The sequence below is a fragment of the Ooceraea biroi genome, chromosome 1 (genome assembly GCF_003672135.1).
Source record: "Ooceraea biroi isolate clonal line C1 chromosome 1, Obir_v5.4, whole genome shotgun sequence".
In the NCBI taxonomy this organism is placed as follows: domain Eukaryota; kingdom Metazoa; phylum Arthropoda; class Insecta; order Hymenoptera; family Formicidae; genus Ooceraea; species Ooceraea biroi.
The window spans coordinates 23,112,644-23,137,673 of record NC_039506.1 but is presented as its reverse complement, the minus strand read 5'-3'; the positions used below and the strand labels follow the sequence as shown (position 1 = coordinate 23,137,673).

The 25,030-nt window shown below is 41.9% G+C and overlaps 1 protein-coding gene across 1 annotated transcript; it reads left to right on the top strand.

The window, feature by feature from the left end:
• LOC105283463 (uncharacterized protein DDB_G0287625) lies at positions 1-24,690 on the top strand. Its single transcript, XM_011346235.2, has 8 exons — positions 1-366; positions 11,256-11,299; positions 14,704-14,840; positions 16,645-16,860; positions 19,820-20,505; positions 20,869-21,068; positions 21,154-21,319; positions 21,688-24,690. Exons 2-8 carry the CDS (start codon positions 11,263-11,265, stop codon positions 23,468-23,470), a joined length of 3,225 nt encoding a protein of 1,074 aa, XP_011344537.1. The 5' UTR covers positions 1-366; positions 11,256-11,262; the 3' UTR covers positions 23,471-24,690.
• The last annotated feature ends 340 nt before the right edge of the window (positions 24,691-25,030 follow it).

Here is a 25,030-nt window from a genome sequence, read left to right as displayed (position 1 = left end):
TGGTCGGAGCGCAACGCTCCTGCTGGTGGCTTTTCCACTTCCATCGCGCAGTCTTCTGGCCGGACCGGACGCCGCGATCTCGCCGCGTCCCGACACCCGCACGAAAAAGCCGTCAAGTTTTCATCCGCGCGCCGAGCCGAAAATCAATTTGAACGTCGGCGGCCACGCGATCCATTTTCGGCCGATCGCGATTGTTTCGAGGTGCATCGAGTTCCGTTTCGCGCGCTGCTAATCGGATAAGTACGCTGGTGTATCTGCGTTTCGAAGTGTCCAGTCGATGTGAGGACGGTGCTTTCATGAGGGATTAGCCAAGAACTAGCGGAGCCGAGAGAGAGAAGAGAGAGAAAGAGAAAGAGAGAGAGACAGGTTTGGTCCGCTTTTCATCTGCTTCAGCTGTGCGCGCTACAAATCACGTTCTCTCCACTCTCGCTCGCAGCTGCGTAATCGAAGCGATCGAACGGTTTTGAGAAATGCGAAACTGCGATTCTCCCGTCTCGGAGTGAAGCTTTCGTGGCACAATTTGTATAATTTAATTAAATTGCTCTTTCGGGGAACGTCTTGGTCCCCGGCTCAGCATACGCGCGACGCGTACGAATTTTACCAATTTCGAATGTGGGATAATAATAATTATCGGGTGCTGATCCATATTCATTGCACTAGTGCGTACGCGAAGAAAGCGAAGCACGCCGTGACGTTTCGACGAATTTAATGAAATTTTGCGTTGCCTCACCGACTCTCTAATCACGGTGTTTATTCAGACGGAGTTCTCAGCTCCTGCCCGCGGTCAGAATATTATTGTTCTCTCTTTCTTGCGACAGTTTGCACGCATTGGCCCACGATAGCTTCAGGAGAAGAGCTCCGGGGAATCCATTAATTTCTCAAAAGTGAAATTTTTCTAGATACCAACCTTGAGACGAAGCACTTAATTAACGTTAACGAATTGTAGTAACGATGCGTTTATATTACTGAAAGGAATAAAATGAGATATAACGCGCAGCTGACGAGCAAGACTCGTGAATCGAGAGGAGGGTTCTGTAAAAACGAGGAATACGAGCATTAAAGCGCGCGAGCCGCTGCGAAGACCGTAATAAAGACAGGACTTTCGCTGTTGATCACATCCTGCGCGCCTTCCTGCCCGACCGTTTTTGCATCCTGCTGACGATGACAACGAGAGTGAACTGGTTTCATCGTCGAATTCGCCGTTCGAGACTTTCCATTTGCGCGTCGTTTCTTCCTCCGAGCGGCCGCGTCCGCGCGATCAGAAGCGCGGCAGAATCGCGCGAGAAGACGGCGCGAGATTTTGCGGGTAAACTAGAAGAAAATAACGGCGCGTGATCGATCGATCGTCCACCGGGAGTGGTCGAATATTGTTTCAGCGACGTCGCGAATTTCTAATCGCGAATCACGAGAAGAGAGCTCGCTCGCGCGGCGCGAAGACGCGTACTCGGTCGCCGCGCGCGTGTGCATGACGGCATGCACACATGCGAGCACATATATCTTCGCACATTACGCACACGCATGCACGCACGCACGCACGCACTCATCGAGCACGCACAATGCACACTCGCTCTTTCGAATCCGATTCTCGACGAAAACTTTCGTCGGTCTTTTATTACGGGGATTTGTTACTGTAGCAGGAAATAAATCTGTTACGCCGTGAATCGCTGCCGCCGCGAGAAAGGTTTCCGTCGGAAAGCGATTCCGCGGAGATAACGAGAATGCGCGAGATAATTAGCCAATATGAAATCCCCTCGAACAATTAATCCGCGCGTATTTTACGCGATGACCGAGTAAAAATTCGCGATCGTTTGCGATCTCAGACGCAGCCGAGTCTGAAAAAGTCATGGGAAAATACGGTGATCGGATCGATGAATGTAACGACCTCGTCGATTTATGGGGCGGGACGTCTCGCGAGCGCTTTTAGCTCTCGATCGTGCCGCGATAGCAGTCGCGGTATCGTTGCGAATCGAATAGGTTCATATAAATCAAGAGAGTTCACCTCTCGTACACGCCGACTGCCGATCGAACACTTGATCGATTAGGCGGAGTAAGTTTTCCGTAACCTCGACGGTGCCTCAATCGGCCGTTCTCTCTCTGTCTCTCTCTCTCTCCCTGCCTCTCTTTCGCTCGTGCAAATTTACCGTCCATACGTTCTAATGCGTCCACCACGTTCACTTTCAATCGGCGGATTCCGCGAGGCGATTGTATTATATACACGTTCGAAAGTGAATTTAATTTGCACGAGGAGCGCGTTAGAGGCGTGACAAGCCCCTTACCAAGCTCTTCTTCAACTGAGAGATCCGCCCTTTTTCTTCCTTCCCTAGATTCTTATGCCTGAGTTGACTTCGCTACTTCAAACGCCTTCGAAACGCGTTTGAGACACCGCAACGCGCGAGATCGTCGTCTCACGAAACGCTTAATGTCGAGGAAGAATAAAAAATTAACGAAAAAATTTTCAAGTCGAAGGAAGCTCTCCCGACAGCAGCAAAAACCCACAACAAAAAATCGTCCCATCTCGCCACATCAACATCTCAATCAATCTTCCAACATTGCGTCCAAGCATTGCGAGCATTCGATTTACGTTGGTCCCTCGCGTTCCCACAAGAACCATGGGATACCCATGTGCTCTCTCGAACGGGTTCGTAACGGTGGGCGGATCGGACCGCAGCGTGCGCCGCGAGAATTTTTGCCGCACGCACGAACGTCATCGTTACGTAATTAAAAAGGAGTTTTATAATGACGCGGCTTGCGCGATCGGGCCGTTTTTTCCATCGGCGCACGTCGAAACGGATGGACGACGGAGAGTCGAAGAACGGTGGCGATGGCGACACATGCTCGGCCGGGCAGCGTGCCGTTCGCGGCGCGGGTTTGCGGGTTCTTTTTCATAAACAATATTGCACAGAGCGGCGGGGACCGCGACACGGCCGTGTTACGACATAAGCCGTGTCCGTCGTCGCGAGCAAGCGCGAGCGCCTGGTCGGCTTTCTCCCGACACGCCGGTGGAAAAATAAACGAACGACTTCGCTATAATCGAACGCCCGGATAGTTTTACGGCCGATCCGTGGCTGATTCGCGGCAAAATTCCGCGCCGATCAATCGTTAACGTCACCCGGACCCAGAGCGCAGCGCGCCGAATTTAGCGCGACGAGCGGATCGGCAGGAAGAATATCCGCGTCCGCGGGGGCAGTGCAAAAAAAACGCTCCTCGGAAAAAGCAAAGCGGCGATAAAGTATCCGTCGTTTAATCACCGCGATAATCGCAGAAGTAGTCTTTGATAATTGTGGATAAATAAATGCGTGTTACGCGGATAAATAAATGGGGACAAGTAGATTTCGATCGCAACAGCGTTAGATAGTATCGAATGTCTCGATACTCTACTCGATAACGATTACTTTATTTTGTCTCGATTTTCGCCAGCGCATCTCGTTATAAATAATTTTCTCGGAAAATAATCGCATTCATGTTTTCGTTTTCGTTATGAATAAATGAATTTCAAAGAATAACTCGATCGAATGAGCGTTTGAATGCGGAGAATGGATATGTGCATACCGTATAGACATGCAAACAACGCGAAGAATAACGGTACATGCAACATTACCGCTACGTAATACCAGCCGAAAAGATCGTTGGCGAAAAGGCACCGTATCGATTGGATGCTTGTGTACACATGAAGTTTTAATAAGCATTATTGCGAAATAATTTATTGTAGAATAATTAGCGTTTTATTTCAATATTTTATACCAGCGTAAAAATATTAATTACTTATTAGTCTCAGAATGGTTTGTTTTCGTAATAATCGTTGATCAATCATTGTTTTTCCGATTTTTTCTAACAAAACGTGATGTCACGTTACGTAGAAAACTGAAACATAGATCGTTCGTGGATCTTAAATCATCGTTTCATAACAATCAGAGTGAGAGGTGGGGAATGAAGGGTCCGTTGAAGGCACGTATTTCCATGACGTCCCTATCTAAGTTTTGCCCGGGGACAAATTTGATCATCGGCACTTTCATAGTGCACGATAACCAGACCGAACGGCGAGCGAACGTGTCGCTAACGAGTAAAAAGTATGTCACACCTCTTTTACGCGATGCGCGACAACGGCGTTGCGAGAGTCTACTTTCGATAAATACCTATTTATTTTGCAATCGAAATTTCACGGCCGAACGAAAAACGCGTACCTACAATCGTAATTATACGCGCGCGCGCAGACGAGGAACGTACCCCACCATGATCCGTTACGATCACCGCGCGACATTTGATCGTATCGATGCGAATACCTCGCACGTAATAGATCGGAGTAACTTGCAGGAAGCGATACGCCGCGCAGTGAAATTTACGGTGCGCGCTAGGAAGCGCCATGCCTGGTAAAGTATCTCTCGTATGGACCCCCATCGGGATCTCATTGTGTTCCCCCGCAAGTAACGAACAATCGTTCGCACGGTGTATAGGAAGAGCAGGAAGACGATGGCGGTGCGCACCGGCTTCACGACACATTAATCGCGTTAATTATACGTGGAGAGGCACAGGCCTCCTCTCTCGGGAGAGAAATTCTGTCGGAGGAGGCGAAACGACAGCGGATTCGTCCAATTTTTCATTCCTCACCTGTTCTTAAATAATAACTTTCGAATGGTTTCGCTTCGGCTGCTAAATCATGCTATCTATCGCGCCGTTATTAGCACCTCGTGCTTACGTAAAGGTCTCGTAATAAAGTGTGCGTAATTATATTAATCACGTGGTATTGATGATCGATCCGCGAAGTAAAACCTCTTGAAGAACGCTTCTTGTATCTCGTAAAGTTTGGCAAATTGCAAAATCTGTCCTCCCGTTACCACTATCCTATTTATGTTAACACTCGTACGTCCTGTAGAGCAGACCTTACACAACGAGTCGGTAAAACAACGTGGACGATGCTTTACGGTCGAATAAGTTTAGCTCGCAGAGAGTGAAAATGTTATTCCGGAGCCGGTTCTTTCGTCCGAGGAATCGGCAAGAACGGCCAAAATGTTTTTCGACTGACACGATCGAACAAATTCCAAGCATTGCCTAATAACATTTTCCAATAAAAATTAACGTACGGTGATCGATCGCCTCGTTGAAAGATAGTAAAGACAGCATCCCGAATACCAGAATTAAAGTTGCAGACACATTAGACGTAATTGATACGAATAGCGAATTATTTATTGACGATCGAACGCGATATCGCTTTGTTGCGCAAGCGGTTGCTTTACGGTAAACGAGCCCGATTACTTTAATTCCATGATCACTGAAGCGTACATTAAACTCCGCGAGTGTAGCTATTAGAAGCTAATTTCGGAATTCTACCGCAAAACGGAAAGTTAAGTCCGCCTTGCGCCGTGTTGTTTATGCATCTAATCTGTCTCTCTGCGGGAAAGAAATTCGACGTATTTCCTCTTTCTGTACGAATGATACTAATATGCTGCTTATAACCGTACATAATGGATGAAATTGGCGAAACACTACCCTCACAGAAAGTTCATAAAATGGATTATTGTTGTAGAAGAATCTAAATTTCTAAATTCTAATAGGAGAAATCGGTCTGGGGCGTCAGAACGGAAGCTCGGAAAGTGGAAACGCGATATATCGGAGAGATAGAAGATTATAGCATTTTAAGAAAATCAGCAAAAGTAAGTTTATAAAAACAGCAAACTTAAGAAGAAAATTTTCCGTTCTGGAATGAAAGATGTCTCGTCAAAAAGAGAAAACTCTCTAAAACTGCAGAGATATCCGTACAATTAATTTTCCATTTCTCTGACTTAATGAGATATTATTCGAACTGTCACGGTACTTTGGATGCACTTGTTTGCTTTTATCACGTTTACATTGTAAATTTTATTTTTCCTCTATAACAATATCTTTATTATCTCTTTAATTCATTTTCTATGTAAATCTATTTATAATGCTACGGCATGATTTTTACGCATTTAAAAGAGAGTTCAGAAATACATACGCATTCTCGCGAAGCAAAATCCAGAGCTATTCTTTCAATGTATATTTATTTTATTCCGAAGAAGGAAATCCTCCGTTTTAGCTCCGTAGCTCCGAAAAATCTTCGTTGCGGCCCTGTGGCGCTCGTCCAAGCAAGTTCAACGTTTCGTACTTTGCAACTAGATAGTAATCTGTATAATTTGCTAAGGATACTTCTTACGCGCACGCGTCGACCGCAGCAGCTCCCGTTGCGATTATTAACGTTTGCCCTGCATACGTTTGCCTTGCACAATCGTACACTTTCTACGTAGCAAACGGTGCTTGTAACTAATGTAACGAATACCCCGCGAGTGCGAGTAGCACGATTCGAGTGGAGAGAGAGAAGCGTTACGTTCGTGACCGATCCATTGATCTGAAGGATCGTGATGGATCGTATCTATTTTAAGTGGAACCGCTTTAAGTGGATGCGCCAAGCGTGTCTGACCTAATCTGATCCAGTTTCACTACTTTATGCGGAAATGATCGAAAGGCTAGAAAAAAGTCGATACTCTTTTCAAAACCTGTTACTGTAATGTTGCAAAAAATATGTCAGTTAGCTTTTTACTATGAATTCCTTATAAATTTGTTACAAGAATTAATTCTATATAGATTATAGCACGACATAAAAACTAGATAAATATACTTTACGAAATTTATAAAATATATTTTGATTTTATCACATCGTAATAACTACGTTCTAAATGTCAATCATCAGCTGTTTATGTAAATTCTGGCTTGGAAAATTGTAAACAGAAATGTAAACTATTACTGTTGCTGAGACTCGCAGTCGCGAGACAATTACCTTGTTGTTGTTGAGTCGCCCAGCGCTGGGCGCGAGACTACGTGAACAGGATCCCAGAGATCCTTAAGAGGCGACTTGCGGTGTGAAGGGTCAGTTCCAATGGTTAAAGAAACAATTGTCTTTGCACCAAACAAACTTTAATAAAATTAAATATTTAAATACTTAAATATTTAAAAATAAAATAACCAGTCACTTTAGCGCGCCAGAGATCAGACGGATATCTTCCTTGAGCGGAAATCTTGACGCGGATACGCACAGCGTGCGGACGCGATGATTCTGGCGGCTATTCGATACAATACAACCGCAGTCTGAACGGATTGACAAGATTGACGATGAATCGACGGATTCACTCGAAAGACAGATTAACCATGAGGCGTTGACCGCGTTACTGACCGGAGACAAAGACCACGTAACGGCTACTTCGGACAACGATCGGCGTAGAGAAAAACGACAAGTCAACGTCGAACGAACCTAGAGGGTTGACTGTCAGAGCTGAACTGAACGAAAAAGAGGTTCGGTTCCTGGCAAACTCGTCACACGTCTATTTCTCGTCAAAACAAAATGTGAAGATCGAGGTAGCGTGCTTATGACGAGATGATTGCCATGACTACCAGCTAGGCGAATCCGAGCGCGCAATTAGACAAGCCGTTAACGGGTGAAAAATAGAGTGACAAACAAGTTAATGGTTGTCAATAGATCCTTGTTTGTACTCTATTTGTCTGCCTCATTGTATTCTTGAATTTTCTGATACTTCTCAAGAGACATTTCGAACAATTATTAATTACGTAATTCTAACTTAAAATATAGCGTGCATTTTTGGAAACTGCTGCTCTCCGCATGCGATTTCATTTTATATCGCTAAAGTTTCACTTGTATTCTTTAATGAACTAAAATGTATTAAAGAGAAAAGTTTTCGAAAATCTGCAATCGTAATGTGTAATCATATTTTTTAATCGATGTTTTTTCTTATCTTTTTGTTATTTTAGATTTTATATCCACAATGTTCATTCAAAAAATCTTATTTGTTTTACAATTAAAAAATCAAATAAAAGTTCACAAATTATTAATAAAACAAATAGAAAGGTTTAACTTAAAAATATTTTTTAAGTTGTAAATATGATACTTATGATACTTTTGATACTTTCATAGATATTTTAAATTTTTCAATACAACAAAAATTAAAAATATTTGCTCTTTCTTTTTGGCTATTTTTATAAAATTATTGTAATTCTTTGAAAATCTTTGTTTTTGATTTTCAAGAGATGAGAGTTCCTAAATAATTCATTCGAGTAAGATTTAGAATCCTTAGTATATTCTTTTATTACACGCGCAAACTCCTATCGAAGAAGACGAATCAATCAGACGACTTGTTGTACTAGCCATCACTTCCAACGACCTTTAGCGAGCGTGGATGACCGTTACATGCGTGTGTCGTAACATAACGCAATTTACCGTAAAGTAACGTTACGAGTAACACATTTCGCGCGCAACAAAGATGATCCTCAACAAGGAAACGCTGAATAATCGATAAAAGCTGTAACCGATAGCGTTTAGATCGTCTTTCCCATTTTTCCCACATAGTAATTGATAAAGCCAAGTCTTTTAGTATGATAATTTTATCACATACAAATGTTTATAACTGTACAATCTTATAGAAGCAGACAGGGATAATAAATTTTAACAAAAAAGTAAATATTGTTTAATAAGAATCAGATTGTCATTATAGTCTTTCATAAACAAGATCAGTTGTTCATATTCAAATTAATTAATTTATGTAATGATATAATTTTTCACGTTTTAAAGCATCTTTTTTGAACGTTTATATTTAATCGTAAATTATTTTAAATATACAAATAAATTGATATTTATAGTAAATCGCTTTTTGTAGTAAATTATAGTTACTTTTACAGTAATTGATTTGTTAGATAGAGCGCTTTTCGACTCGTCTAATGAATAAAATATTATCTAAATTCTAGGTATATTGCCAAAAGCGATAAATAATACATTTCGCTGGATGAGAAACCTGTCTGCACGTAAAATATTCATAAATTTCATTAAAACCAGTAGGCACACGCAACGCGTAGGTTTAACTTGCGCAGCTTCCGGATAAGACCAATGTGCAATCTACAGGGAGGATTTTTCTCATCCTGTCTCTCTCTCTCTCTCTCTCTTCCTCTTTTTCTCTCTGGGAACCCGTTCGCGTTGTGACACGAACAAAAGGAGCAATTACGAAAAACTTGTGTAACCAAATAATGCGGTCTTGTGCGACTGCAGCTGACAGGAATCCTCTCTCTTTCTTTCCTACTTTTACAGAAACGATAAGCATCTATCTGAGAACTGGAGCGCGATAGCGCGCGCGCTTAATTAATGCGAGCATGCACGCGGCGCAGCAAGTATAATATGATCGGAGCTCGAACACACTCTGCCTTTCTGTACGGAAACTGAGAAGAGCGTAGGATAGGATCGCGCTAGTTTCGTTCGAAACTCACACGCCGGCTTTCTGCTTAAGCAATGATAATAGACCGGAATGAAATATCTCGCATCTTCCAATTAGTTATGCATTCCGTTATGCATTCCGTTTGAGATATTGTAACGGATTGATCTGTTTACTTTTGAAAATGCAAAATTACGCGCGCATATGCATAATGATTTTGTAGTTTCGGATTCACAGGGAGACTTTCGAATTTTGGTATTTTTAAACATCTATCTATCTATAAAGCGTCTATTTGTTTATTTATCTATATTTCCATGTATAGATTTACTAGATTCTGTCATTCAAATCACTTTTAATGGCTCTCGGCGAATCGAATCGTATAAATTGTGCGAATCAAGTAACAAGTAAGCAATGTGTCTGACGGGAGTGTATATGCGGGCTATGTAATTGCACATCGAATCCAAGATTGGTAATCTAATTTGATACTGAAAAAGGTTGTAAGGTTACTTTCACCAGATCAGAGGAAAAAACGGAATCTCTAAAACTCGATGCCATTACGGCGCGAATTACCGATGATGATTGCTACTTGAGAAGGATCAATGTTACCCATTACATCGACGAAGACATTCACGACAGACAGCTCGATTTTAATTACTTCGTTTGCTCATAATGACCTGTACGTGATACAACAAGTGTATTTGCGCGATACTTTACAATTCTAAAGCAATGTGCAGATTCAAGGTCCAAGAGAAGATGCAATCCGATATTATTAGCAAATCTGCAATAATTATAGCTTGTAGGATTCTCTAGCGCAACGAGTTGTCGAACCAGATAGTAGATGTTATCGCGTTTATCGCATCGGGGATCTTCTGAAAAGTTCCTCAAACGTTCTCTGAATACACGAGCACGCGCAGGGAGCATCAATAGACTTTAATAATTAGACATTCGCAACCGCTACTACAAAGTCACACCCGATATTACGTGATCGTGCGCATTTATATAACACTCGCATTATCCCTGCATTATATGGTTAGCAGTGGTGACAGCACAGAGAAAGTTTCTATTCGTTCCCATATGCTCGAGTACCTCAGTCTACGCGCGGCGATGTTGAGGCTCGTCGCTTTGATTACGCTTGTGCCGATGCACGATGCCGTCCGATTGCTACTTGACACCCGGAGGAATTTGACTGACGGCACATTTCACAATCTGTAGAAATCTTTTCGTGTCTGGGACATCTTGCGTAAAAAAAACTGACGACAGATGTAACGTTCCCAAAAACATCGCGTGAAATCAAGAAAGTTCAAGGTTTCGAGATCAAATCGCGGCACTTACGTGTGAACTGTATTTTAAAATTGAATGCAATCGATTCCTGTGATTTCAATAAAAGCGTAACAGTTATTTATTGCGAATTTATATATTGTCAGATTTTAATAAATTTAGACACAGAAAACTTGTTCGTATCACGTTAAAGGATCTTGATCGTCTACTTGATCATTTATTGGAATTTAAATTTGATTATTCCGTTAGTTAGCATGACCAATTTATCTGTTGTACGTAGCTATATTTTGTAACCTAGTATAATTAACTGCTATGTTCTCAACATTTTTGTTTATTAGTCATTCATTGCACAATTACATACTGTGGGATTTCAACTAATTTACCAAGAAGATATTCTTCATAACACATTAAAGAATTTTATCGCCTACCTTTTATCGCCTTTTAATGAAATCAAAATGCAAATATGTGAATACTCCATTAGCTAATATAACTAATCTGCTATCTACTGAGTGTTCATTCATCTGTTATATGTAATAAGATTTCATAATTTACTGATTAACTGTTATGGTTTCAACGAAAGTATTCATTCGTTGCACAATTACATATACTGTGGGATCTTAACAGATTTCTACGAAGAAGATATTCTTTGTATCATGTCAAAAATTGAATGCCGTATCTAACTGCCGCTTAATTAAATTTAAATGCGAATATAATTACTCTATTAGCTAAACGCAATTAATTTACATGTTGCAGTGCCAATATGCGGGAGAAACCATGGCTGCTGCTCGCTCTATACGGTAAGTGCAATTTCTGGAAGATGATTCTTCGTTTCTCGACGAACGTGATTCCCCGATACTAAGCGAAGCTCGTCAGCGGGACTTTTACTTGATTTCTACTATTTCTTGAAATCCTGTTTATCGCTCCGCAGAAGAAAGGATCTCCCTTTACGCGGTGATGTTCCATGACGCGGTCTTATCCTTAGTATTTTTGGACTTCCCGCGGTTGCCGAGGAGAATGTCGAAGAGACAGTGGATGACCTTCCACACCCAAGAATTTTATATTGCGCACGTAAATCGATTCTCACCGCGCGCCACTGGCTTTTAAAATACAAGACGACAAGTGGCTTCTATGTCGAATAAATAGAATTCATTCAGCGAATAATACAACGAGGAATTAAACGTTTACGCGAGAACTAGCGAGAGATGGCAATTGCTTATTTATCATTATTATTGGGTTGTAATATTATATTCATCTCGTTTTTTAGTCTCGTTTTTAATAATATAGTTTATAACATATATTCATTATTAAAAACTAAAAAAACAGGACGAATATATAATTCAACATTTTGCTATGTTATACATGGGAAAAGCAATAAATTTTAAAACTGAAGACTTAATTTCCTCTCTCGTGTTTTGTTTCCCAGTAGTAAGTAAAGTTAATTCAAAGCTCATAAAAAAGCTTCATGGATCAAGAAAAAGTATTGTGACGTGGAACGATGGCTCCGACCGAATCGTCAACCAGACGACAAGATATTAATTTGAATCCCGCATCGAACGCACATTTGGTATTCATCCTGCGAGCGCGGCTGCGATTCGCAAAAGCGTTTGCTGGAAGGTTCCACGAAGAGAGGAGGATCCGTCGTGAATGTTAAGAGAACCTCTCCTTTTGTCTCGCTGCGAGAGGCACGTGACCGTGTAATCTTAAAAGGTTTGAAAATTCCGGATAAGATACTCGGCAAACAGGTACATTAACGTCATTTTACTGGACAAAGGCAGTGCAGAGTCCGGATCTGATAAAGATGGAATTCCGGGCGAAGCTGGTGCACAGCCAGAAATGCTCGCCTCGCGGTTGTTTATGCGGCGCGATACAAATTGCAAATTTAGACCCGGTGAACTCGTTCTCCGCTCCACCACCGATTGGAGCGGTTTCGCGATCGATCAGTCACGTGACGCTACGTTAGCATTTAGAATGCTTTCTGACATTTTCACTGGTCAGGCAACATTCAATTCGCCGTCTTTAAAAGTCACGAAATAATTGAAGTCGCCAGTTCTCGCGGCACCGCAAAACTTTTATGGTAACCCATGGAAGGGACGTGTCAATCTTGCAACAATTTATGGTAACTAACGGTAACGGTTTGCTTGTTATAATGCGTCGGCGTGGGACACGGAGCACCACGTGTAAGACGCACGCGACGGCACCATTTCGAGAAGCGCATCGTGATTCCTTAATAAGAATCATCGCAAGCATCACAAGGTAAAGGAAGGTGCCGTCACGCCCTTTAAAGGCAAGGAAATGTCAGGTCATTCCCATTCGATTGAGAGATCCTCTCCCCTCTCACGTTGCCGACAATTGGATGCAACAATCCAACACATTTACACGCCAACATAACGCAGTAGTGACAACGGTTTCATTATGAGAACGGTTTATCGTAACTGGGGTGTGTGTACGGATGGAGGGCGGGGAAGGGACGCGCCCACGTTAACATTTCCCACAAACGGAATGCGAGCGCGTTCCCATAATTCATTTTTATACAACACCTACTTGTGTGTGTGTGCGCGCGCGAGCGTCATCGGATCTGGAGCCTGGAAAAGTATGATTCCGTTATACCGTGGTCGGGTTTGTTCGCGCACATTTTCAACATCGCCTTCGAGGACGTCCACTTTCCGGTTCATAAAGCTGCGTTCGCGCGTCGCGCGGTCCTAACGCACATTCGCATTCGCCGCCGCGACGAAGGCGCGAATACGCGCTCTCCCGCGTGTGCTTGCACGTGCACTTGCGCGTCGAAAATAACGGGAGCAAGAAACCTGATGTTGCAAGAATGGCGATTTTAAATACCTATAAAAATTCTTGGTCTGTTGCTTGGCTAATGGTTCTTTGCATTCGACATGTTATCGATTCACTAAGAATATATACCTATTGACGCTAGAATTTGTTAATATTTTGTGTTCGAGTAGATATCTCTCAGCGCATACACTTTGTAGAGTTCGAAACATTATAAAATTTTAAAAAGATACTACAATATATTTGCTTCCTATAAATTGCTAAACATTACGTTTTGTTTTATGACTTTCATAATTTTAGAAGAACTTAATTGTTGTTACATTCTAATTGCGATTATTACCTATAATTTGTTAAATTTTTAACAAATCAGTTATAGCGATATTAATAAACCTTTATCATATTTATAAACAGTTTCAAATTACTGGTTACGTTACATGTAAATATCCTTAAGTGTATAGGGTTAAATGGCTTCATATTTTTTCTCAAGCAACCATTCTAATACTAAGCGCACTTAAATTTAATGCACACGCAGTGCATTATGCACATGAATTGTTGATTGCAATTATGACCTCGGAAAGCATGTCCAGTAGAAAGCGAGAAACAATTCTTACCTTAACTCGCACGTTGCTTGTGAAAATGTTCCCTGTATCTCGATTTTTTTCTGCTGCAGAGCTCTAGAAAAAACCTTGAGCTACTTGAAAATAGTTACAATTGTGATTCAGTAGCAAGGTTTCATTAATGACTCCGTCATTAATGATAGCTGAAAATGGTATTTCGCTTCTTTTGCCTGTTTTAAGTAAATATAAATAAGAATGTAATCTCGAAAAGATTGTAATAAAGAACAAGAGACATTAAAATAGGGAACCGTAAAGAAAAATGAGTTAAATGAGAACAGGAAAAGGATAAAATTAATCAAATAAAAAAAGAATAAGATAAGATGAAAATTAACGAAAAATATTATGACGGAAAATGATGCCAAATGATGCGATGCATCCCAAGCTTCTAATCATCAGACATGTAACTCGTATAGATCGTAAATCATCGAAACGTGGAAAGGAAACGATCAATATAGATAGCCTTGATCCGTTTAAGAACAATTACCCAACCGAATGCACTCACTCGGTGAGAGAAAATTGCGACACTTATGTCGGATTCTCACCGCACTCCTGCGAGTCCCGAGTTTTGCAACGCCGACGCTTCTCCGCGATTTACGTAATCCGCGGGATGCGTGGTAGTCTTTTTTTTTAATATATGTCGGACGACTCATCGGGGCCACTTGTACTCCTCGGGCGATCGATCATCCGAATGCGCGCGATCACTCTCGCGACCGTGGAAAGTCTCGTGACTTTCCGATCGCGCTGCGATGATTTTCAGATTCAAACTGCCCCTGATAATGAGATCATTCGTTTCCACATTCTAGGAATATTATTGGCCCACGCGGTCTCCGCAGCACTCAAGGCCAGGCCGAAATTTAAGATTGCGACAACCTCTACAACGACGACTACGACCACAACCGAGGAGCCACGTACAGAGGAAAATGACAATGGAAGTTCCGAGGTTCGTACCTAAAAAGGACTGCCGTATTTAAAACAGATCGCAAAGCAGTACGATTAGCATTGTTGAATATTATCGGATAGTTTTCGAATGTATATACAGGGTGTCCTTGATGGTGTTGCAATATTTATTAATAGTATATTCCTAGGATCATTTGGAGACAAAAATTCTTAATACTAAAACGTCTCCCAAAGCTGTAATAGTTCCTAAATGGGAAACGTTTGAAATTAGCCAATTAGATTATTTAAAATCTGCGCGCATAGATATAACAATCGAATAATAATGGTGCTTTCGGATATCTTAAAATTAATTGACTGATATCGATTTGAATATTTTTTCTACATGAGAACTGTCAGATTGTATTATTACTGTACGATATGCCACGTCTGAGCGCGGTATATTAAATAATCCGATTAGCCAATCTTGAACGTTTTCTATTTTTCATAAATGTGTTTTAGTATTGACATTTTTGTCTTTAAATGATTTTAAGAATATAAATACTGTTGGCAAATGGTGTACGCGGATACGTTTGGGTATTTAAAAAAATGATGTATCAATTACGCTACACATAAATATCTATTTTGCATTTCTAGATCTTACATCATGATAACTCTAACAGGAGATATAATTTTAGATCAATAATTGACGTCGGTATAATTAGGGGAGATAATTAGGAGAAAGAATTCGAAAATTCAATACTTTATATATGAAAAAATTATTTTATGCAACCTGTGCGTTCTTATCTGAATTATCGAATCTAAGTTATGCTCAATCCCTTGCTCCAGACAGCGCGATGTAGCGATCGTGTTATTCACGACCGACCGGCATGGTGAGCGAATCATGCTCGCGCGCTTATCGTTGATCATTGCGAAACCGATCCCACCGTCACGACGATCATTATGCGCGTACCAAACAAGTTCCTATTTCGCCAGTGCTTCTTCTCGGGAACGAAAAAAAAACCCTTAGAATACACGGTACGGATGCAACATGAATTAATCGGCAAATAAAATAGTCCAACGAGGCTGGACGCTTTGATGATCTTTGATAACATGATAAACATCTTCGATGAGCAGGAATGGCATGTTAAACCACAGAACACCTTGTATACCGCATAAATTGAAACAGTTCGATGCGTCAACTCATCTGTATCCGCATTTGCGGAGGCGCCGAGGCGCTTAATCCACGCCGACATCAAATTAATTAAATTAAATTGAATTCATTAAATTAAAGTGAACTCATACGCGCGCGACAGGTTCATCTTCACACGCAAACATGGAGGATATGACATCATCAAATCGGAGCCAAGTGCTGATCGCGCTAAACATTATTACTTGGCGACACGGCGGCTTCTTCAAGCGTAAAATAACTTTTCCATCAGACGCCCCTCGGTCTTATGTCGAACGTACTTTTTCCTACAGACGATACGGAAACCGTTATTATGCAAAATCGGTATCGAGTCGACGCTCGCATTTTCCGTAGAAAATGAAAACCATTTTTATGAGACCTGATATAGGTATAGTCAAAACTAGAGGGAGAAATATTAAGTGTTTTCATTTTGCTTTCATTTTTGTATAAATAATTCCATTTGTATTATTGATGGTATCATTTCAAATAGATTATATTAAAATTCTATTTTCGATTTTTGTTTCTGATCGTGAAATACCACAATCTTAAAGAAATTTCTATGTTTTGTCCATTCTCTACACTTTGCATTAAGATAATTTCAAATTTTTCAAATTCCCGGTTTGTGTGCATTTTTTGAGATCGCAGCAATATCGTAATCTTAAAGAGATCTTTATTTTTCCAGACAACGACGGTTGCAATTGAGACCAACGGAACGACCAAGCACACATTGACGGGGATTCCACAGATCGATTATATATGGGACCCGAATTTACCGCGCGAGTTGAACGGTTATAATCTTAGTGATTATCCGTTCTATAATAGCATACCCGAGGATATCGATTTCAAATGCGATGGCCTGCACGATGGATTCTACGCTAGCGTGCCACACAAGTGTCAGGTAATTAATTTAATGATTCTTGTCAGAATAAAAATTAATCGTAGAAATACTAACGATATTGTATACTTATATATTTTTTGGAGAGAGGAAAAAAGAAATATATAATAGATAAATATAGGTATTGGAAAAATTTACAAGTATAAAGTTCTTTTCATCCGATGGTCGACGATGCTTATTGAAACCCATTTATTTAAATATTACCGCAACTGCTATCACAATTGCTATCCGCAATTTAAAAAATGAACTACAAACTAGAATGATCTCTTCGATAAGAAAAGCCAGTGTTGTCAACGTTACCATAGTGAGAGGGAAGTCATTGTATCGCCTGAATGGATTCTAAAGAAAGATCTCATGATCTCGCGATAGCAATGTCTGTTTCGTGTAATAAACGGGTGTCAATGATCCGAAGAGAGTACCGTTTGCAGTACATCCAATATCGACGGAAGACGGCGATTACGATTCGTCCGATTCGGCGACGGTCGATGGCACTTGGATCAGAAAAACCGTTTGATAAGCATTTGACACCGACACGAACAGCCAGACACGAACGAAAGCGAGTTCCCAGATGATGCGCGAACGCAAAAACCGCGTATCGATTGAAAGCACACTTTTACCAATCATCATTGCTGAGAGCGATCGTTTCACCGCGAATCCCGTGATCACAAGCATCAGGTTCGGCCCGTGAAAACGACCGGTCGAGAAATCGTCATCGTGATCCACGCGATTCATTCATTTGAACGAAATCGAATTACACACTCTCGATGTCAGTAATTGCAGTACTCACGAGTCGTAATTACTGCGTGTTGTAGCAAACATGACATTTAACGTAATATTTATTATAAGAAAAATCGCAGAGGATTAATGCCAGCACTTTATGCCGTAATTTAAATCGTCTTGATGTCGATTCCCACAGTGATACGTTCGTGCAATCGAACGTCGAACGATGAAGGCTGTCTCAATGATATATTCGAATAACAAGTAGGCGCACAATCAACTGGTGAGAATCTACAACAAATATAACATCGTGCACATAAGATTGCACCTTACACACAGCGATTGTAATTTATATTAATGTTATACCGATTTGTGCAACCGATTGTTCGATAGAACAATCGAGGCAGCGTGTTGCAAGGAGTATCAACTAAAATCGGTATCGGGCTTCTATTATCGATTGTAAGAACAACGAGACCCGAGTAGAAATCGATATCGAAAGTGAAAAACCGCTGACCGCAATAACAAGGTCGCCGTGGAAAGAATCGCCGAGGAAGAGGACTTTCGTGGTCCGCTACGCTTCCCGTCCCTGACCGTTCCGCGATTCACGTACGCGCGAATCCTAGGAATTGTGAAAGCGATTGCAAAGTAAGTAGCCCCTTACCGCGACTCGGCTCGGTTCTCTTATCGATCGTCTTTTCGCGGGGCTGGAGAACGGATGGACCATTGTCATGTAAATATCGGCTTCACGGGGTTCGCCGGCCGGAGGCGTGCTGTCACGCTGCAGAAAGGACGTCGAAGACGCGATTTACGTCACCTGCAAAAGACCTGTCGCGGAAGAGAAATTGGGAAATAAGCGATTAATTTACCGTCCCGGCTTCCTGCCGGGAAATCACTCGCTTGGATTATTTTCTAATCCTACCCTACGGCCTCGGCTGAATTTGCAACTATAATGGTCCTAATGATTAATGTTGCCGGTGTGATGGATCGTAGCAGCAGTGTACGATGTTTTACGGGGTGAAGTCTCTCGTAAGTCACCGATGTAATGTCGCCGGGTCTGTACAGGAGATGCCGTACAGAAATAAAAAGTCGTTAAATAAGACAAGATTACGTGTTCTGAATAATCCGGGCGTTAGTTCTCATGCAAATAACCGCAATACCTTTTCCGCATCCGGCATAAAGAAAGTTTCCGAGGCATTTACCTCGATTCTTAACCGTCATTTTCTTCAAACAAATTCGGAACTGTTGAAGATCGCTAAAGAAATTGCAAAAGAAAATTCATGTATTTCGTACATGAGCAGGAATTAAATCAAACGATTCATTAATTGAATTAAACATTTTCTCCAAATCTTCGTTACAAAAGATTGTAATGAAAAATTGAATCAAAATATCAGGACGAGAAAACACGCATTTTTAGCGAAAGAGTAATGATGACTCTATGTATTTCTGCCACAGACATTGCTCACGCCGCGCGCGAGCGTGAGGCTCATTAGACCACGATTAGGCATTCAATGATCATCTGACATTTACACGGCGAGTTGAGCAAGATTCATGATCTATTATTGGAGGAGACTCTCCTTCTTTCTACGAGGATCTCAGTGAAACGGTGCCCGACACTTACCGAAAGGATGTGCTCTGAATGATTCTAGATAACTCGTCCGGATAATTTACTAACGTTTACGTGTTCCAGATAATACCGCGAGTCCTCATACAGAGTCTCTCCTTCTCACTTTTTCTTTCTGTTTCTCGTACGTGAGATATCGCACAATGCACGTTTACGCGAGCCGGTGCAATTACTCGCGTTCGCACACATGCGGTTGCTGTGTGAAAGCTACAGTGGTAGCGTGCTAGCGAGGAACGTTCGCCGTGAAAAGTGTGCTAAAATCATCGTGTCGTGGACGCCGTCTCGTTACCTCGGCAGGACAGCTGATGTGACGAATCGCGGGCAAAATTATAAGATTGCCGGATTCGTGCGATAAAAAAAACAAGAAAAAATATGCGCCTCGAAAAATCTCGAAAGTTTGGCACGCGGCGCCGATCCGCTGGCCACTTTCACCCATCGATCGACATTCGATTTCGTAAACGCCCGTTCATTCGTCGAAATCCATTCCACGTTTCTTAATTTTAATGGTTTAATTTTTACGGCAATCAGCAATGCCGTTTTTAAAAAGCCAAACGCGCGATTAATATACGTGGCAAATGTGTCAGCGATAATTCTAACGTCATCTGTTTGCTCCCTCATCTCAAGGTCTATCATCACTGCCTATTTGGCACCCGCTACGACTTCCTGTGTGCCAATTTTACGGCGTTCGATCAGAAAACCTTCATCTGCCACTTCGTGTCTGAGGTCGACTGCGCCAACTCCAAGAAGTACTGGCACAGGAATGACGCTCTTTACCAGGCTGCCACGACCACAACCACTACGACGACCACCGTGGCGCCAGTCACCGTGCCGACTAGTCGGCCACCTGTGCGCGACAGGGCTCCACCAAGAAGAAGACCGCCGGCCAGGAGAAGACCGTACGATTATTACGAGGACTATTACGATGACGAGTACAGTCGGCCATCGCGAGATTTCGCCGGCCGGGATGACTACGAGTACGATGATCGGAAGTATAGGCGGGACAGGGATCGCGAGTTCCGGGACCGGGAACGCGATCGTGACTTCCGGGACAGGGACTCGCCCTCGCGAAGTAGAGACGGGTCAGATAGGGATCGGGATGTCGGTAGAGATAGGTACTCGAGTAGAAGCAACAGGAGGGATCCGCCCAGGTCGAGAGATCCATTGGAGGACGACGTGAGACCCCGCGGGAGAATCCCAGACGCTCAGGGTATCAGATCGACGTCGAGGGAGGCGGATGATCTGGACGTGTACGATAGACGAACCGAGACGAGGAACAGGGATACCGACGAACGGAGATATTCCGATAAAAGGTGGAAATGCATTCGTCTTATCAAGAATTTCTGAGACTGATAAATCATTAATAAATCGTCTTTTAAACATGGTAATATTCATTTTCCATAGATCTTTGTATTGGATAAATAAAAATGTTGCAGCTGTCTAGCTTATTTTACATAAAATTTGTGTAAAAATAATATAATATTTTATATAAAATTTATTTAATTGTTAGTTAATCAAATAAGACTTTCCTCGTTTTTGGCAATCTTTCGTAATACATTTGTAATACAGTTATTGAAACGTTATCATGATTTTTTCACTCATCAATTAATTATTAAGTATAGTACACGTTTACCAAAAAATAATAATTATAAAAAGATATATTTTAAACACAATAGGTACCGAGATGATTACGATGATAAGGAAGTTGCGGCGCCTTCGGCGAGTGCAACATCGAACGCGGAGGGCCTGGTAAAGCCAGCTGCACCTAGCAGTTCGGTTTATGCACGACCAAGAGCACCGCCCAAGATTAGGCGACCAGTACCACTCTCGGAACAAGATAGATATGCATATAAAACTACTCCAGCGCAGCCAACGGGTAAAATTAACTTGATAAACACGTTTGATGAGACGTTAAGACTTTTTAGCTTAGACACTTTTTATATAAAATTTCACAATTAAAGAGGAACCACGGCGCCGACCAGTAGATTTTGTAGAGGACGATTATTACGATGACGAGTTGGAGGACCTTAGGCCGATCAGACGACCGCTCAGAAGGAGACCCTCGTATCGAGATAGAGATAGGGACAGAGAATTCTACGAGACCCGGGACCGGGATCGCCCCCTCAGGTAAGGTAACGTACACAACACTGATACGGTAATACTTAACAAACTAAACTACTAAACGGAATCATATTCATGAACAGTACTAAATTCTCAAAATTAATAGTTGCCATCAGTCAAGTCATGTCGCTATGATAGGTCGTTTTACACTTGGTCAGATGAAAAATTTCATACTTTACTAGTATCGAGAAAACACGTCATTGATATATATTTTATAATAACTAGAGCAACAATTTTGTAGCAAAAAACAAATTATAAAAATATGCAAGATTAAATTTTCACAGAAATTTATAATACGCCCATTAAATGTCACACACATGGAAATTAATTAATATTAATTAACGAGATATTGTTAATTATGTTAATTTTTCTAGATCTCGTTATCATTCATCGCCGGAAGAGGTACGAGTCAGGACGCACCAAGATCGCTCGAGAGACCGTTATTACGAAAGAGACAGAGACCGAAGCAGAGATCGAGCTCTTGATCGTGGCAAAGATCGTAATTCCGACAGATCCTCAGATCGAGGAAGATCGCAAGACGCGGAGCGGCAGGAACGACCATACACGCCTCGTCTCTCTGATCGCGACAGGGATGCGGAACGACCGCGATCGTCCTCGAGAGCGAAGGATCTTTCAGACTATACTACTGAAGCATCCAGAAGACCAAGCTCATACGATCGAACAACCGAGAAGGCAACCACTACGACTACCACTACTACAACTACAAGTACAACTTGCTTACCAGAACAGCTTATTCACAAATCTGAAGTAGACTCCAAGGATGCAGTGACTGATCGAGCGGAGAATCCATCCTACCTGGAACGACCAACGAGACCAACTCAAACTCAAAGCGGTCGCTTGACGATCGACACCCAGGATTATCATAGAAATTTACCAGAGAAATCTCAGAGAACAAATCTCAGAGAACCTCAACAAGCGGACTACCAGGACAGAGATCTAGAAAGTAGGAACGAACAAAGTCATCATCCGGTTGTGTATTCGGACGAGTATTCCTCGGAGTACTACGACGAGCCGCTGGAGGATCCGCCGTCTTCCACGCTTCCACCACGAACTACCGTACGAATCGTGAAAAGACCTTTCTTACCGTCGCGAGGCGGTACTCCCAATCCAAGAGGATTGTCACCGGTCGGCTCGAAAGCACCTCATTCGCCCAGAAGGGACGAAGAAACATCGACTGATCACCATAGTGCCTTGAACGAAAATGAGTACAAGGGTTATTACGTGCATGAGGAGCAGCAGGTCAACAGAAATCATCAGGAACCGCAATTGAAGTCGGACAACAACAAACAGACGTACGATGCTTACAAAACTGTTCAGAGTGATCTTCAGAAGAAACAACGGCAGGACGAGTACGAAGGCGCAATATCCAGACCAGCGTTGCGAAGGCCGATCGAGAAGAGTGAGGAGGAAGTGTCGAGAAGCCCGGAGAACCTGTCCAACTCGTCTAGGGGATACGCCACTCAAAACCAATCGGACGATCCGCGTAATCATCATCAGGGGGATAATCTGGCTCCTAAATGGATAGAAAATTATTCAAGCGACAGGCATACGGATACGGTATCTACAAATCTATCTGCGTTCCGACAAACATCCTCGAGCCCTCCTGTCCGCAGCAAAGTGAAAGTTCCTTCTGCCGAGACCACACCGAACATTTATAGTTCAACGTACAAAAGCGAGGATATCCAGGACTATCCTACAGGACCAGGTAACAGCTATAGGGTGAAGCAGAGACTCAACGAAGTGACGCACCGGCTTCAGGATATTCCCGAGAGCGAATACGACGTTACCTTAAACGATGCTTTGACGCCTACTTTGATTCAAGAGGCCAATCTGCCGAGCGGTTTTGTCCTACCTCTTCACCGACAGTTGGGCAGAGACACGGTCCTCCAACCTTCCGAGAATAATTACAAGCTTTCCAGGCCGGTTAATCAACAACAGCAGCAACAACAGTCGCAGCCTCAGTCTCAGCATCAGCATCAACAGAAAGCATTCGTCCCGAGTCATCAGTTCCTGCCAACGAGCCTTAGCAACAGCGATCGGAGCCGATCATCAGTCTATTACAGAACGCCGGAGGCTATACAGATCAGCGGGGCGCAGTACAGGCAGCAGAGACCATGGCAAGATTACGCGTATTGACGAGACACGCGCATACTGCACGGTGTACTAATATGGCTGTTTAGAGTTAGGAGTGTTAGGAATTTCATCGAAGACGTACACCCTGCTTCACGAACGTGAACAACAAGCGAACGTGAACTAAGTTATATACCGATGCCACCGATCGACTTACTCACAGGAAAGTCACTTTCATGGAAGAAACGCCGCGTCGCGTATTTTCTCTTTTATGAAATTGCCTTTCCGCGCGAACAGCAGCGAATACTCACGTTCGACACTCAGCCCCGTTGCGATCAGATGATCAGCGTCTTTCATTTCTTCGAGGGGATGCGCGACGCATTCATCTCACGACAAATCGCGCTGCTTCGAAGATAGGAAATAATCTGCAAGACGATCATTCCAGCTAGGTATTAATAGCATTCGCGAGAAGTTTCGAGATGATAAATTATTGATTAAAATTAAAAATAAAGAGGGAGGATGAGAGATCATGAATCGTGAAGTGGCGCTATGTCATGCTTGTAGAAAGAGAGACGCAGCCCAAATACGATGTGTTAACAATGCGATCGATTGATATCTCATCGTTAACACGTCGGATATCAGGATAATGATAAATCATCATACTGATATCCTCATCGACACTCATCATTCATGAATATTGCAATGAAAAGCGACGACAGAATTAATATTTACGGATAACGGCGATCGTAGGTATTATTAATTCGTTTTGAGATCTTCGCTAGGGAAATTCTGGATGACTACTAGATCCAGCTGCAATAATGTAGTATTACATGAACATTGTAACATACTGTGCGTTTATAAACGAGTAGCAAGTTTGATGTTTCCTCTAAACAATAGTTCGAGACGTGATACGTTTAATAACGATTCAATAACTTGTAATATTAAAATATTTCATTCATGTTTGTTGGAATCGGAGTCGTTATTGGAGTTTCTATTGGAAACCGAATCCCCACACATATACTTCTCTCTCGATTTTAAATAAACTTGTAAATAAACATACGATATTTTATTGCGTACGCACGTTCGTTTGAATTAAATTAAATTTGTGTTAAATTGCAATTTAAAACAATGCGAGAAATATGGTTTTCCATAAAAAAGCTATATATATTAAGTATATATATTAGCGCAATTTATAAATATTGTTAGCGGATAAGTCTTCCTGAACGTACATTTTGTTTTCAAGTTGTGTCGATATTCACGTACGATAAAAAGAATGAGGAAATACACTTACCGTTGTTGTTCATTGCCTGTCCCTCCTTATTCATTCTTAATTATTGATGGGTTGACTGGATATTCCTTGCAAAGAAATAAACTTTATGGCCTATATTCAGAACTAGATATATTTATAAATATATCTATATGTTCAGCATGTATTTACAACGATAAAAGCGCCTCTAGAAGTTTGAAAACTACCTGATGGGTTGAAAAACCACATTTAAGGCACTTTTATCGTTGAAAGCACGTTCTGAATGGGCGTATCTACTAAAAGATGCATCAGCAGACTCAACAGTTGGACAATGTTACTAAATTTTCCGTTGAATGAAGCTCTGGGTTGGTCATATTATT